Source organism: Agelaius phoeniceus, chromosome 5 (assembly GCF_051311805.1).
Source record: "Agelaius phoeniceus isolate bAgePho1 chromosome 5, bAgePho1.hap1, whole genome shotgun sequence".
Classification (NCBI taxonomy): domain Eukaryota; kingdom Metazoa; phylum Chordata; class Aves; order Passeriformes; family Icteridae; genus Agelaius; species Agelaius phoeniceus.
In genome coordinates, this window is record NC_135269.1 from 4,361,339 (window position 1) to 4,376,380 (window position 15,042).

Here is a 15,042-nt window from a genome sequence, read left to right on the forward strand (position 1 = left end):
GACTGGGGAAAAACAGGGACTTAATTTTACTTCTCACATTTGGGATGCATGCCCTGTGTGAACTTCCCTGTTCTACACTGTGCCTCACCATTCAGCCTGAGGAGTGGCTGCCAACACCTTTGGAGGGTGAAAAGGAACTCCTTCCTCTGCAGCCTCACACTGAGGTTTCTCCAGCATCAGCACACAAGGTGACAAGGCTCTGTCAATGGGAGACCAGCCCAGGCCACCAGCACTGTGGTGGGGAAATGCTGCTCCAGCCAAGGGCTCAGCCCACACTCACACACCCAGCAGTGAGGGAGCAGCTCTGGGAGTGAGGGGCCTCTGCATCACACTCTGCCCTGGGACTGGGCAGGAATGAAACCTGGGCACTTTCACTGAAGGAAACCTGGGCACTTTCACTGAAGGAAACCTTCTCTCTCAGGAAATCTACAAGGGGAACTGCAACAGGGCACCAGAACACCTCAGCACATGGCACAAGGGAGACACAGGGACAGGACAGGGCACTGCAGGAGCTGATCCCAGCAGAAACACCAGCCTGATCAGGAAACACCTGCCCTCAAGCTTTATCTTTTGATAAGGGAAAGGTCCACAGGGCACACTGCTGCCACGCCCCAAGTAAATCACCTTGTCAATTTTTAATTTATTTCAGCTTTCACATTAACCTTTGTGAGCTGGGTGTACAGGGATAAAGCCACAGCCCTGTTTGCTGCATATGGGAGGGCCCAGAGCACCAGTGACACCCCTGCATTGTCCCCTGCCCTGGCCAGTGGCCACTGTCAAACCAGACAGGCAAGAGGCAGCTGTGGTGAGGCAAGCAGGAGGGAGTGCAGGACCATGGCAACCCATGTGCAGCTAAACACCTCTGCCAAGATGCCCATCGTGGGGCTGGGCACCTGGAAGGTAAGAGAGAGTAAAGCAGCTGTACTGCAGAGCTCCCAAAAAACTGCAGTGCCCCTGGTCCAGCTCTGGAGAGCTGTCCTGGTGCCTGGGGCTCTGCTCTGCCTGGTTGTTGGGCTGAGAGTGAGTTGGAGTGGAGCTACAGATAAATGGCTGGAGGTTGATTTCCAACCCTGGAGTCCATGTTTATCACTGCAAGAAATAGTGTTCATGTAAAGGAAAAAAACCCCATCAACCTGGATTGGGGGGGGGGGGGGGGGGAATTCTTTCCTTAACATGGTTTTATTTTGCTGGAATACAGGTGTTTAACAAGCACTGTTTTGAGATTGTTAATATTTATGCATGTTTTCCAGTCTGCAGCTGGGCAGGTAAAAGCTGCAGTGACGGCTGCCATCGATGCCGGGTACCGGCACTTTGACTGTGCCTACGCCTACCTGAATGAGAGTGAGATTGGGGAAGGGATCCAGCAGAAAATCAAGGAAGGTGTTGTGAAAAGAGAAGATCTCTTCGTTGTCAGCAAGGTAAGAATCCAATGATCATGGAGCACAGCTGAGGGAATGCTTTGTGTGGAGTATTCTCCTAGCAGGAAGGAGGTAATGGAGACAAACTTGATGCTGCAGGATAAAGCAAATCAGAACAGCATTCAGGTCGCTCCTGATGCAAGCTTACAGCTTCACCCCATCCTGCAGGGAGAGTTAGGAAGGATACACTGGGTCTGCACCCTGCTGTGGTGACCCAGCAGTCCTGAGGGATGGATTGATTCCTGCAAAAGAAGGGAAGCAGGAAAAGGCAGAGGGGACCAGCTCCAAGCAAGGTAGTGATGCAGAGGCCAGAGAGCACTCAGTGTCATTAGCAGGTTGCTAATGACACCCTGCTGATGCTAAAGCATAGCAGGGCACACAGGCTGTCACTGCCTGCTGCTTGTTCCAGCAGCTGGGCTCAGAGCACTGCCACAGGGGTGTCCCTGCCATGGGAGGAGTCATTCTGGCCACCTTGGGACACTGTAATCTGCTCAGCACGTGTCCCAGGGAAGGTGGGGTTGGTGGGTTGTATTTCTTATTACAAAAATCAGACATCAGCAAATAGCTGGAATCTGGAGTTACTTCTTACCTAAGTAAAGGTTGGTGGCAACCACTCTTTGTGGCTTCTCTTATACCTTCTTGGCTTTGCCTGCTACATGCAGTGCAGAGTTCTGTGCATGCTCAGGAGCAACACTCAGACACAGCACTGCCTCTGAAAGCCCCCTACTGCCAAGGCACACCCTGGGGAAAGGGGTAGCACCCATGATGGGTGAACTCATGGAACCAGAGACTGGCACACAGTGCCCTCAGAGCCACAGGCCAGGCCCAGCCCAGAGCCTGCCACATCTGAAGAGCACTGGGATGGCCTCATGCCACATCACCTTCCAAAGAACAGGGAGCATTCCTGTGCTGTGCAGGAGAGCACTGCAGAGCATTAACCAGGAGGTCACAGTCTGCCCCTTTTGTCTCCAGCTCTGGTGCACCTTTCATGAGAAGCATCTGGTGAAGGGAGCCTGCCAGAAGAGTCTTGCCAAGCTCAAGTTGGATTACCTGGATCTCTACCTCATCCACTGGCCCTTTGGCTACAAGGTACAGTAGCAGCAGGTCTTTTTGAAATCCTGGGAGATTCCAGGGAGAATTCCTGGGAGAGCTCCTCAGCAGAGCCAGGAGCACTTGCAGCACCACTGCTGCTCCAGAAAGAGCCTGTGCCTGCTGTGCCAGCCCTGTCCCAGTGCTGCCCACCCTGCCCTGCTGTGCCAGCCCTGCCCCAGTGCTGCCCACCCTGCCCTGCTGTGCCCCTGATCTCTGCCCCAGAGCTGCCTGCACAGCGTCCTCTGCCCTCCTGATAACAGAGAGGCAGCCCCAGCAACAAGGTCAGGCCTCTGGCTGCAAACAAAAGCTGTGCCTCTTTCCCTCTCCTTTACAAACCCAAGGAGTGCTCTGCTGAAAGAAAACCCCCTGGGACAGAGGGGTGCAGTTTGCTGCCTGACAGGAATTCTTTCCTCTGCAGGTTGCAGAATCACACAGTGCAAGTAAACACTTCCTGTTCCCATTTCTCTCTTTGATCACCAAATCCTTAATACAGTACAGATTGAGCTGACCTTGCCTGTAGGAGCCTTAGTGTTGTTTCACAGACTTTGGATTTCAAAAAGATACCTATCAAAATCTCTATTCTCCCTTATGCTTTTGAGCTTAACTCCATTCCTTCAATATTGTTTTAGTTAGCTCTACATGGACAAAGTTGTCAAGTGAAACTGCACAATATTGTGGCATTTAGATAATTCCAATAATTCAAAATACTTTGGCAACACTGTCTAGTTACAGGCTGTTCTAAATTTTCTAATACAGCAATTTCAACAGTGAGCCTCCTCATGGGACATGTGTCAGCAGATGCACTCCAGTATAAATGTCTGTGTTCATAGGGCCAAAGTCAGTCCTCCACAGAGCTTTTTAAAAACACCTACAGAAACTGTTACTTGAACAATACTTGGAGTGAACTCATGTAAGACTCCAGAATATTGTTCTATAAGTTAACCACTTCCCTGCATGCACTTTGTGGATCATCACTTCAGAGGGTCCAGCAGAAACAGCTGTCTTTATTGGGATAATAGATGACAAAAATGCATGAACTAAGAAGTGACTGAAGAACTGGTTAAGTTATGGTGAGCATTACTTGATTTTTTTTTTTAATGCAGTATTAGCTTTAGCTCCTTACATCCCTGTTGGCTGATTTCACACAGCTAATGTCTCAGCAGAAATTATTTCAAGGCTTTTCTCTCTCTCTAATAGGCTGGAGAGGAATTGTTTCCCAAAGATGACAAAGGCATGGCCATACCCAGCAACAGTGATCTTCTACAGACGTGGGAGGTAAGCTCAGCCAGAGGAGAGGAATGTCCTCTGTCCTCATCAGTCTTTGCCATGCTTCCATTACCTTCAGCAGTCACAGAACTGTTGTCTTGTTCACACAAAATTAGCTGGAAGGAACATAAGGCAGTACAAAATAGCTTTTCATAATGGGCATGCTTAATCCTTCCCTGGTTATCCGTGTTCTCTGAGTTCTTACTTGACTGGAGCTGCACAAGCACTTCCAGTGCAGCTGCACACCAGACTGAAACTAGAAAATGTTCACTGTGGAACAATAACAACTGTACAACTGTTTTCACCACTGTTCTTGTGCCTTTCTTGAGTTGCTCAAACAAATTTCAGAGAAATAAAGTCATTTTAGGTTGAGATCTGGCCTGTAATGTGTGGGACAGTCCTCCAAAGCTTGGACAACAGTGGATTACTGAGTATCATCATTCTTCTCCTCATGCAACCCAATGTGAATTTCTACACACTCAGGGAATGAGCATTTGGGCTTGGGTGAGATGGCATTAATGTGCCAGCACCTGCTTTTCCCTCAGAGAACTTTGCAATTTCAAACAGTTATTCTGTGCTGCTCATGGTGGGAAACAAGTCACATTGGGAAGAACATCATCATGAGCTGCCTTGCACACTGGATGATGATTTTGCTGTTTTAGGCCATGGAGGAGCTGATGGACTGTGGATTGGTAAAAGCCATTGGATTCTCCAACTTCAACCATGAGCAGATTGAAAGAATCTTGAACAAGCCAGGACTGAAGCACAAGCCTGCAAATGTCCAGGTGAGCTGTACAGTGACTGTAGGTGAGTGGATTTGTGGGATTATAAACATCCATTTACAGTGGAATGAGGAGATAGGAGAAGGATGAACAGAGAAGATACAACATCTACTTTAAATGCCTCTCTATGGATATTTCAGAGTACAGCACTTGGATACTACTATTTGTTTTGTATCACCTTGCTGAACCACTGTTTAAGGATGTTGGAGAAGTTCCCTCAAAACAGCGTTTCTGGAATAAGGAATGACCCAGAGATGAGCTTTGTGAACCCCCCCCAGCAAAAACTGTACAAGCCCTTTGTATTAAAATAGGTGTTTTGATACTAAGGATGGGTATTATCATGCAGGCCACTGTCAAATTAGGGAAAAAAGCAGCCTCTAATTGGACCAGGAGATAATTTATGGAGCACAACAATATTTCAGCAGTTGAAATATTGCCACTGTCAGACTCTTTGTTTTTGTGTTGGCAGATTGAATCTCATCCATACCTCACCCAGGAGAAGCTGATCAAGTACTGTCAGTCCAAAGGGCTGGCTGTGACTGCATACTGTCCTCTTGGCTCTCCTGACAGACCATGGTAAATTTGCTTTGCAATCTGCCAGGGAGCTGCTGGGGGTTATGATTGAAGCCCTGAGACTACACATACACCACTCATTTCTTATTTAAACACAGATCTCTGTTGCTGTGCTGAATCTTTCTGTGGAGGTTTCTTGCCACTGATTTGTTTCCTCTGTGTAGGGCTAAGCCTGGGGATCCTTCCCTTCTGGATGACCCCAAGATCAAAGAGATTGCAGCCAAGCACAACAAAACCCCAGCACAGGTGGGTACTCCTTCCCAATGTAGGAAAACAGAGCTCCAGAAAGTCCAGAACCTCTGTCCCTTCCCCATGAATTGTGGCACTCCTCTGATTTTTCCCTAACAATGCAGATTTTTTATTACCTCCAGGACACACTATTAACTCTTTGGCCATCAAAAAGATTCTTGACCACCTTCAGATGTCACTTCCCCTCTATAGCAGTCACAGGTGACCCCTGAGGCAGGAAATGATTGGTATCTGACTTTAAGGCTTTGGAATGCTGAACACTCCTTTCATTAAAAATACATTATATTATATTATATTATATTATATTATATTATATTATATTATATTATATTATATTATATTATATTACCACACTATATAGTATATACCATATATCATATATTATATATTATGTATTGTATATATATATATATATCATATATCATATACATTATATATTATATATAATACATGATAACATTTATGTTATATATCATATATATTATATTATAGATTATATAAATACTACAAAGAATATTTAAGAATACTAGAGAAAACTCGTGACTTTCTCCTGACAGCTTGGACTTGATAGGCTAATTAACACAAACAATTTACTAGAATCTAATCAAGCAATCACATTGGGTAAACAACCTCTAGAACACATTCTGCATGAGTACAAACACAGCAGTAGCAAATGAGGTAAGAATTGTTTTGATCATTATTTTCTCTGCTTCTCTCACAGCCTGGACTGCAGGGCCAGGGATGATTTGAAATGCAGCTCTGCAGAAGTGGGGATGGCTCAGGGAAAACAGCTGTTGGAACAGGAGGAATGATTCAGTTGTCTCTTTTTGCAGGTTCTCCTCCGCTTCCAGATCCAGAGAAATGTGATTGTGATTCCCAAATCTGTCACCCCACAGCGCATTGTGGAGAACTTCCAGGTGAGGGATCAGGAGTGAGCAGGGGCTGCCCCTCAGGGATGCTTTGGATCCTTTATCACCCTTGCCACGGGCTCCTGCAGCAAGAGGGCTGGGCTTCTTCCTGCTTAACTGCACTTGACTGAGTGTTAAACCAGGCCTCCTTCTTGAGAGTTTAATCAGCAATCTTTGCATGATAGCATTCCCTGTTCCATGGCTTGTGGATGGATGAGTGTGGTGTCTGTGAGGATCCCCAGGACGAGGGAAGAGATGAATCTGACTCCATGTCTCAAAAGACTGATTTATATTATATTATATTATATTATATTATATTATATTATATTATATTATATTATATTATATTATATTACATTATGCTATACTGAAACTATACTAAAGAAAGAGAAGGATACACCAGAAGGTTTAACAAGAATGAATAATAAAAACCCGTGACTGACTCCTCAGAGTCCGACACAGCTGATGGTGATTGGTCATGAATGAAAAACAATTCACATGTTTGGATAAACAATTCTCCAAATCACATTCCAGAGCAGCAAAACAGGGAGAAGATGAAGCTTTCCAGCTTCCCAGGAGAAGAAATCCTGGCAAAGGGATTTTTCAGAAAATATCATGGTCACAGCTTGCTTGGAATCCCCACACAAGAACATGCCTGAAACATCTAGAATCAGCAATGTTCATCAAATAATCCTTATGTCCATAAAACAAGTTGTTCTTCATAATTCAGTGGTCCATGTGTGAAAATGGATTCTCCAGTGTGGAGCTCTTGTATTTCTCTTAGGTGTGTTCAAAGAAGTGATTTCCCCTTGTATTTCTAATTAGGTGTTTGACTTTGAACTGACTAAAGAGGAGATGGCAACTATTCTGTCCTTCAACAGAAACTGGAGGATCTGTGAAATGAACGTGTAAGTGATGCTGCTTGTTTTCTTCTAAATCTTAAACTCTGGATATTCTTTACAAGGAATTTTGTGTCACACCTTCTAGGTAACATTAAATTCAATTTTTTTAAATATCATGCCAACACAGATGGTTTGTCCCAAAAAAATAACATTTTCAGGAAAGGGCTTGATATTTTCATTTTAAAAACAACACAGACTTTAAACCAAACTACATTCTAATTTTTAATCATGGGTGAAAATAACAGTTCCACTTTTATTTCTTTCAGGTCCAAAAATCTCAAGGAATACCCTTTCCATGCAGAATACTGAAGGTGTTTGTAACATGGCCTTCACCAGACCTCTGGTGCCATCTGCCAGGGAAGACATGGGATGTTTATCCCACAACATTTGGGGTTTTTGGAAGAAGGAAAGAGTATTTTCTACAGCACCACTATTCCCTTCAGTTTTGAATCAGCAGAAACCAGATGTTGACAAACACACCCCACAGATCCACTATTCCATGAGAAGTGCCATGCATTTTAAATAAAATTAACTTTAAAATGCAAAAACCTAATTGGTGGAAAGTTTTCTGTCTACTGTAGGAGAAACCCAAAACCGTCCTGCCCAGAGATGCACAGAGGGGTGGGTTGCAGTCACTGCAGAGAGGGGACACAGATCCTGCCTGGGACACTCAGCATTTTCCCTGCCCTCCCTCAGCACCCACCATGTCCTCTCCTCACCTGCCACAGCCCTGTTTTGAATAGACACATACAAGAATTATCACAGATCTTGGAAAAAAACCTCTTGAGAAGACACAGAGAGATTGGTGGGACCTCAGAGCATGCTCCTGGCTTGATCTGAACTCAAGGCAAGAAGGAGGCCAATATTTAAAATCAGATTAAATCTCTACCCCCCTGTTTTATTCCTGCCTAAACAAGCATCTGGAAGTTGAACCAATGCACATCATTTAGCAATGTAAATATTCTGTTCCAACATATACTCTTTTCTCAAAGGCCCTGCCATCACCTGACAGCCCCAGCCACACCTTCAGGACGGACACAAATGTCACCTCCTGGAGATTGGCATGGTCTGGGCAAGGCAAACAAAGCAAAACACAAAACCTTCTGCCCAAAATCATCTCCTAAAACACCAAGGTGTCTCTCACAGCATGCCTTGGGAAAACCAAGCACCAGCCTTCACAGGAGAACATCAGTTCACAGAATGAAGTGAGTGGAGGGACAAATTACATTTCTCAGCCCTGCTCTCCTGTGTGGTTAAACCGCAACACCACATCCTGCAGAGGACAGCTGACAGCACTGCCAGAAACCTGGGGGAAGATTTAATTAAAACTAATGATTCTGTCTGCCTTCAGTTAAATGAAGCAGAAAAATCTTGGGTGTCTGCTGTGGGAGAGGCATCCAGAGAAAAACACCCCATAGTGCATATTTCAGATTTGTTTGTACCTGAAGGAATTCTCCAAGCATGAGCAAACAGCAAAGCCTCCCAAGCAGACCATTATGGAGCACTTGGGAGGATCCTGTTGATAAATTAATTTATTTTTCATTGCACTTTCAACATCCCATCTGCTCAGCCTCTCCGAAATTGCAAAGTCAGTTTCTAAAGTGAAATTAAAAGGCCGCCTACCGTTTATTTCCACACTTGTGTGTTTCCTTCTGAAATACGGTCTGCACTTCCTAAGGCACAGGGACAACGCGGTCCTTGCGATATTCGCTGTAAACTCAGCGTTCTTCAGGAGTTTGGAAAACGCATTAAAACACGCTTTCTCTTAAAGGAAAAGCATTTAAAAGGAAGTGATTTGTACTGATCATTTCCGAAATGACTCGCAAACTCACCCCAGAGTGAAACTGTTTGTCCCGTATTGGTGTCACTCTCGGGGAACCGAGCGGGCGTCAGAACACCTGGGGACATGGCACAAGGAGGATAAACACGGACACCCCGAGGGACAGGGGCAGGGCGCTGCAGGATCCGGGCCGGGACACCCCAGCGCTCAGCCCTTACCCTTCCGTAAGGAATTTCACCCTTCTCCCGCGGGAACACCGGGATTCCCTTCCACTTGGGCTCACTCCCACACGGGCTCCCCCCTCACTGCATCCCCCATGACCGCCCAGCGGGCTCCATTGCCTGCCGGCTCCGCTGCTGATTGGTTGGCGCGACGGGCTCGCGCGGAACGGGGGCGCTGATTGGTTGGCGCGGCGGGCTCGCGCAGAGCGGCGGCGCTGATTGGCTGCGGGCGCGGGGCAAACATGGCCGGCATGGCGGGGTACGTGCGGCTCGGGGCCGCCGCCAGCGCGCCACTCATGGGGCTCGGCACATGGAAGGTGAGGCGGGCACCGCGCTGCGGGACGGGGCAGCGCCTGAGAATCCCTCAGCGAGACCTGTCCTGCCCTTTTTTCCCTCTAGTCCCCCCCAGGGAAGGTGACGGCTGCGGTGATGGCTGCCATCGATGCCGGGTACCGCCACTTCGACTGTGCCTATGTGTACCAGAATGAGAAGGAAGTTGGGGAAGGGATCCAGCAGAAAATCAAGGAAGGTGCTGTGAAACGAGAGGATCTCTTCGTGGTCAGCAAGGTATGGATCAGATAGTCATGGATTATGGACACACTCGTTTTACCTGTGCTAGGATCATCTAACATTTAACACAGTTAAACGCCGTAGCACTGGAGAATTTTGTAAAGTAAATTAGGTAATTCCTGATCCTGTTCTCTTGTTTCCTGTGCTGCCACACAGCCCAGCCTCGCTGCGTGTGAAGAGCACTGGGCAGGCCCATTCCACAGCTCGTTCCCAAGAACAGGGAGCAGTGCTGTGCTGTGCAGGAGAGCACTGCAGAGCTTTCCCCCAGGAGGTCACAGTCTGCCCTGTTTTTGTCTCCAGCTGTGGTGCACCTTCCACGAGAAGCCTCTGGTGAAGGGAGCCTGCCAGAAGACTCTTGCAGACCTGAAGCTGGCTTACCTGGACCTCTACCTTGTCCACTGGCCTTTTGGCTTCAAGGTACAGTAGCAGCAATGCCCTTAACTTTGTTTCTTGTGTGTGGCTTAACAGCCCAACAGTTGTTCTGGCTGACAATTACGTGCTGTTATCTGTGGCAGCACTGCTCTGGTGCTCAGCTTGACCCTGTGTGACTGAGGCTCTTGGTCTCTGCTCCAGAGGCAGTTGTTTTCATACCCCTTTGATCCTGGGAATGATGGCCTGAAATCTAGAGAAGGCTTGCTTTCCTTTTCTCTTGCAAATCCACTGTGTGAGCATCTCAAAATCACCCCTTGTGGGAACAAGATTGCTTTTTGCTGCTTCTCTGCAATTTTCCTTTGTGTGCTACAGAATCAGGGAGCAAAAGAAAGCATTTCCGTTTTCCATTTCTCTCTTTAATCAGCAAGTCCATAATGCAGTACAGATTGAGCTGGCCTTGCTTGTAGAAGCCTTAGTGTTGTTCCACTGAGACAGGAATTTAAAAGGTGAAATTTCTGTGAGAGTGTTTAGGAGTTGATGTCTGAGTTTGAATATTTCTAGTTACAGCCTTTGTATCCTCATTCAGTCTGATCCCTCCCCATTCTACCTGTTGCCTTTGAGATGCTCATGGCTTTTGCATGCTTTATTTTAATTTTATATGAGCAGAGCCATGAAGATGAAACTGTCTCATGGTGACAGCAGCAAACAGCTGCTAAACACAGTTCAGTCTTGGCATATTTTCATAACTCATACACAAAGGCTCTTCCAGCTTTCCTAGTGTTGGTGGCTTTGCACTGAGTGTTGTCATGGAAAAGCTGTCAGTGCACACAACAGCTCTTTTTAGTAGATCTGGTGTTGTGTAGACCAAAGTGTTGATGCCCCCTGGAATAAGAACAAAATGGTTCTTGCTAAGTGGGAACCAAAGAACGGCCCCTGAAGGGAGCACATGTGAGACTGGAGGCTGCAGCTCTGACTGGTTTGTTTCCCTGTGGGTGTTTGGGTGAGCCATCACTTCCAGGGGTCTGGCAGAAAAACCTGTTCTACTGGGAATGGTCACTGGCAAAAATGCCTTAAATTCCTTCACTTCTCAGAAGGAATGACTGAGTGTAGAGAAGAGCCAGCAGTCTTGCACTAGAAGTTTAGGATATTGTGGTTGTGAGCACTCAAGTGGATTTGTCAAGAGATTTTCAAGCACTTTCTCTGTCACTGACAGGCAGGAGAGGATCTGTTCCCTGCAGATGACAAAGGCATGGCTATCCCCAGCAACACAGATATCCTGCAGACATGGGAGGTGAGTTCATCCTGAGTGGAAGAGTCACATCTCCTGTCCTCAGCAGTGCTGTTGGCTTCAGCAGCTGCAGAATGTTCAGCCACGGATGCAGAATTAGTTGGAAAGAACTCAGAGAAGCACACAGTTTTAAACATGCGGTTTAAAAAATTGTTCATTTTAAAAAATTGTTTAAAAATTTAAACATTGCTTCCTGTGAAGACAAACAGAGCATGTCATGAAAAATGCATTCAGTCATCTCTTAACCCACTGCATGCTGACTGTGCTCCCCTTTCTGCCAGGCCATGGAGGAGCTGGTGGATGCTGGCCTGGTAAAAGCCATTGGAATCTCCAACTTCAACCGTGAGCAGATTGAAAGAATCTTGAACAAGCCAGGACTGAAGCACAAGCCTGCAAATAATCAGGTGAGCTGCAAAGTGACTGCAGGGGAATACTTTTCAGGGATTATGAAGATCCAATTACAGTTGAATGAGGGGGTGGAAAAAGGGAGAACAAAGTAGACAGAGCTTGTAGTTTAAATCCCTCTCTCTGGACATTTCTTCATACAAACAGAACCAGAATATTTCCTTTTTGTCTCATCTTGTCGAACTTTGGAGTGTTTTCCTAGGAATCATTCTCTCTGGAGGCATGAAGAATCCACATGTGAGGGATCATTCTGACATAATGATTGACTCTTATAAAGCCTCTCAGAAAAAAATCCAAAAAGCACATAAAGACTCAAAAGTTGGTGCCCTATAGAATTACAGTCTTGTATTGTCACATAGGCCACCTGCAGGTGAATTACAGTCTTGTATTGCCACATAGCAACCTCTAATTAGCAAATTAAGATTCAGAAAAACCTCTGGGGCAGGGGAAAACTACAGTAGCTTTACAGCTCTCAGTTTATGCTTCTGTGTTGGCAGATTGAGTCTCATCCATACCTTTCCCAGGAGAAGCTGATTGACTACTGCCACTCCAAAGGGATCACTGTGACAGCATACTGTCCCCTTGGACGTCCTGATGGGTAATTTCCAAGTGGGTTCATGTGATTTATTGCTAACTGAGTAATGCTGCAGGTGTATATATATATTTTTTCTTTTTTAATTAATGGGACTAGATAGAATCTTTCTGAAGTGATTCTGTGTTGTTTCATCCTTTTCTCCCCCACTTTGTCTAGTTCTAAGCCAGATGCACCTTCCCTTCTGGATGACCCCAAGATCAAGGAGATTGCAGCCAAGCACAACAAAACCCCAGCACAGGTGGGTAGGTGGCAGACAGTGGATACCCCTTCCTGTAACACAGAAATTTTAAAAAACAGCTGAAGAGAGGGAACAGCCTCTGTGGTGTTACCTGTGAATAATGCTGCTTTTTTGTCATGTTAACAAGCAGTGCAGGCTGGGCATTCTGTGGCCTGCAAGATATGCTACTACTAAGTCTGGCCATCAGTCAAGAAAATATTCTTGACTCATCTTCAGTTATCACTTCTCAAGTCGTTTTGAAGAAATGAAAACCTTGCATGTAGTGCAAAACTTCTGGGTGCTAAGGAAAGGAATTGACTGACCCAAAGCCAGAATGGAAAGGAGACCTCCCATGGGGGCTTCCAGCCCTTCCCTCTTTGCTCTCCAGGCAGTGCAGCCTGGACTGCAGGGCCAGGGATGATTTGAAATGCAGCTCTGCAGAAGTGGGGATAGCTCAGGGAAAACAGCTGTTGGAACAGGAGGAATGATTCAGTTGTCTGTCCTTGCAGGTTCTCCTCCGCTTCCAGATCCAGAGAAATGTGATTGTGATTCCCAAATCTGTCACCCCACAGCGCATTGTGGAGAACTTCCAGGTGAGGGATCAGGAGTGAGCAGGGGCTGCCCCTCAGGGATGCTTTGGATCCTTTATCACCCTTGCCATGGGCTCCTGCAGCAAGAGGGCTGGGCTCTTTTTGTCTGGAAGTCAGGGCTACAGTGAAAACTACAGTGAAGAATAGAGAGAGCTGTTGGAAAAAGTGTGCTGATAACACTGTCAAGCACTTTACAATCCTGTTCTGTTCTTCCCTCTGCCAGTAGAGTCTGGAAAATCCAAGAATATTTCTTTTCCTTTCTGTGTTTCATGAATCCATCACTTGTACCCAGCATCCTTTCTGATACAAATTTGTTCTTTAATCTCGTGAGTCGTGCTTCTGGTTTGATTTGTTCAAAGAAGTAAAATCCAGCTGGTTTTTTTTTTTAGGTGTTTGATTTTGAACTGTCTAAAGAGGAGATGGCAACCCTTCTTAGCTTAAACAGAAACTGGAGGATCTGTGCAATGGTCACGTAAGTGACAGTTTGTGTCCTTCAAACTCTTACATTTTCTATGGTCTTTATCCTGATCTCACAAGAACTGGTATAGCTCTTCAAATTGGGTGTATTTTGAAATCTGAAATAATTTTGGGGATGAAGCATCCGTTGTTATACTTCCAGTTTATTGACTGAAAGGCAAGTGTAAGTCATGCTGTGTATTCATTGTGAATCCATTCTCCAGGAAACTTTGTATGCCTGGAATTCCAAAGTGAGAGCTCTGGTTGGTAACTTTGGCTGTGTCCATATGGGAGAAATGAGCATCAGGCAGTTTTAAACTTGGGGTAATTTTTTTCTGTGGGTTATTATAAATTGATGTCAGCTCTTACCCAGGTGGTTGTGGTGGGGAATGACCTCCTGTTGTGCAGTACAAAGCACAGCTGCTTGCAGAATATGCACCAAGACAGGAAGTGTTGGCTGCAAGGCCACAGAAACTGCTGCTGTCTCTGTAAGCAGTGAGAATTTTAACTCTGTATCTACAAAGTAACTTGGTCCCACCACTGTTCAGTGCCTGAATAATAGAAAAAGGCTGGAACGTGTTGGTCCTGTAAGCTGTTCCTATACTATCAAATCTATTAAGTTTACTCTGCAGTTATTCAGTTCAGAGCCTCCTTTGAAGGCTCCTCTGTACACCCACTGTTGTTCTATATAGCAATTATTTTAGCCTTGAGTAATCTTTCCTCTTTGATTTCCTCCAGGTGCAAAAATCTTAAGGAGTACCCTTTCAATGCAGAATACTGAAGATGGTTCTTTTCCTGGCCTCTCTCAGGCCCCCAGGGTCTAATGAGCTTCTACCATTGCCTCAAATTGTGCACTATGTAGCTGACACACTGTATCCCTCCTCCCAGCAAAGGCACAGGATATGTGTTCAGTGACTTTGGGTTTTCTTCTTTGGTGGAAGGGAATTGCACAGTTGTTCTGAAGAACAAAGTGTGGGCTGTGATAATTCTCATTACGTGAATGTCTCTGCATGGCTGAAATAGCAAAGGAGAAAACAGAAGAGGGAACTAACAACTGATTTTTATCTACTGTCTTGCATCAGCACCACTTAAGGCTGCAGGGTTAAGGATATGTAAGTACAGGAGAAAAATCCATCCTGAATAATCACATAATCACTTCCTGAAGGTAAAAGACAAAATTAACTTCTAGAGTACAGCCCAAAGCTTTTTGGGAAATAAGAATAAATGGGAGAAGTGTCCAGACCTATAGATGTGTAACTCATACTGGGCCTTATTTCAGTCACTTTTTTACAGGCTGAAACTGGACAGAGATTGATGTTCAATTTCATTCTTGACCAAAATAAAAATATTTGAATTAC

The 15,042-nt window shown here is 45.6% G+C and overlaps 2 protein-coding genes across 2 annotated transcripts; both read left to right on the forward strand.

The window, feature by feature from the left end:
* The first annotated feature begins 834 nt into the window (after positions 1–834).
* Positions 835–7,200, forward strand: LOC129119101 (aldo-keto reductase family 1 member B1-like). Its single transcript, XM_054630851.2, has 9 exons — positions 835–900; positions 1,251–1,418; positions 2,391–2,507; positions 3,708–3,785; positions 4,439–4,561; positions 5,028–5,134; positions 5,296–5,377; positions 6,214–6,297; positions 7,114–7,200. The coding sequence occupies exons 1-9, from the start codon at positions 835–837 to the stop codon at positions 7,198–7,200; spliced, it is 912 nt and encodes a 303-aa protein (XP_054486826.2).
* Positions 7,201–9,389: 2,189 nt separating this feature from the next.
* On the forward strand, positions 9,390–15,042 carry LOC129119099 (aldo-keto reductase family 1 member B10-like). The gene is made up of 10 exons (XM_054630848.2): positions 9,390–9,508; positions 9,591–9,758; positions 10,062–10,178; positions 11,347–11,424; positions 11,703–11,825; positions 12,324–12,424; positions 12,578–12,659; positions 13,148–13,231; positions 13,618–13,700; positions 14,423–15,042. The coding sequence occupies exons 1-10, from the start codon at positions 9,434–9,436 to the stop codon at positions 14,463–14,465; spliced, it is 954 nt and encodes a 317-aa protein (XP_054486823.1). The 5' UTR covers positions 9,390–9,433; the 3' UTR covers positions 14,466–15,042.

Coding starts and splice junctions, on each gene's coding strand:
- LOC129119101 (XM_054630851.2), top strand. CDS start 835: ATGGCAACCCATGTGCAGCTAAACACCTCTGCCAAGATGCCCATCGTG. Junction 2,508..3,707: donor ACTGGCCCTTTGGCTACAAG/GTACAGTAGCAG, acceptor TCTCTCTAATAG/GCTGGAGAGGAATTGTTTCC. Junction 4,562..5,027: donor ACAAGCCTGCAAATGTCCAG/GTGAGCTGTACA, acceptor TTGTGTTGGCAG/ATTGAATCTCATCCATACCT.
- LOC129119099 (XM_054630848.2), top strand. CDS start 9,434: ATGGCCGGCATGGCGGGGTACGTGCGGCTCGGGGCCGCCGCCAGCGCG. Junction 9,759..10,061: donor ATCTCTTCGTGGTCAGCAAG/GTATGGATCAGA, acceptor TTTTGTCTCCAG/CTGTGGTGCACCTTCCACGA. Junction 11,826..12,323: donor ACAAGCCTGCAAATAATCAG/GTGAGCTGCAAA, acceptor CTGTGTTGGCAG/ATTGAGTCTCATCCATACCT.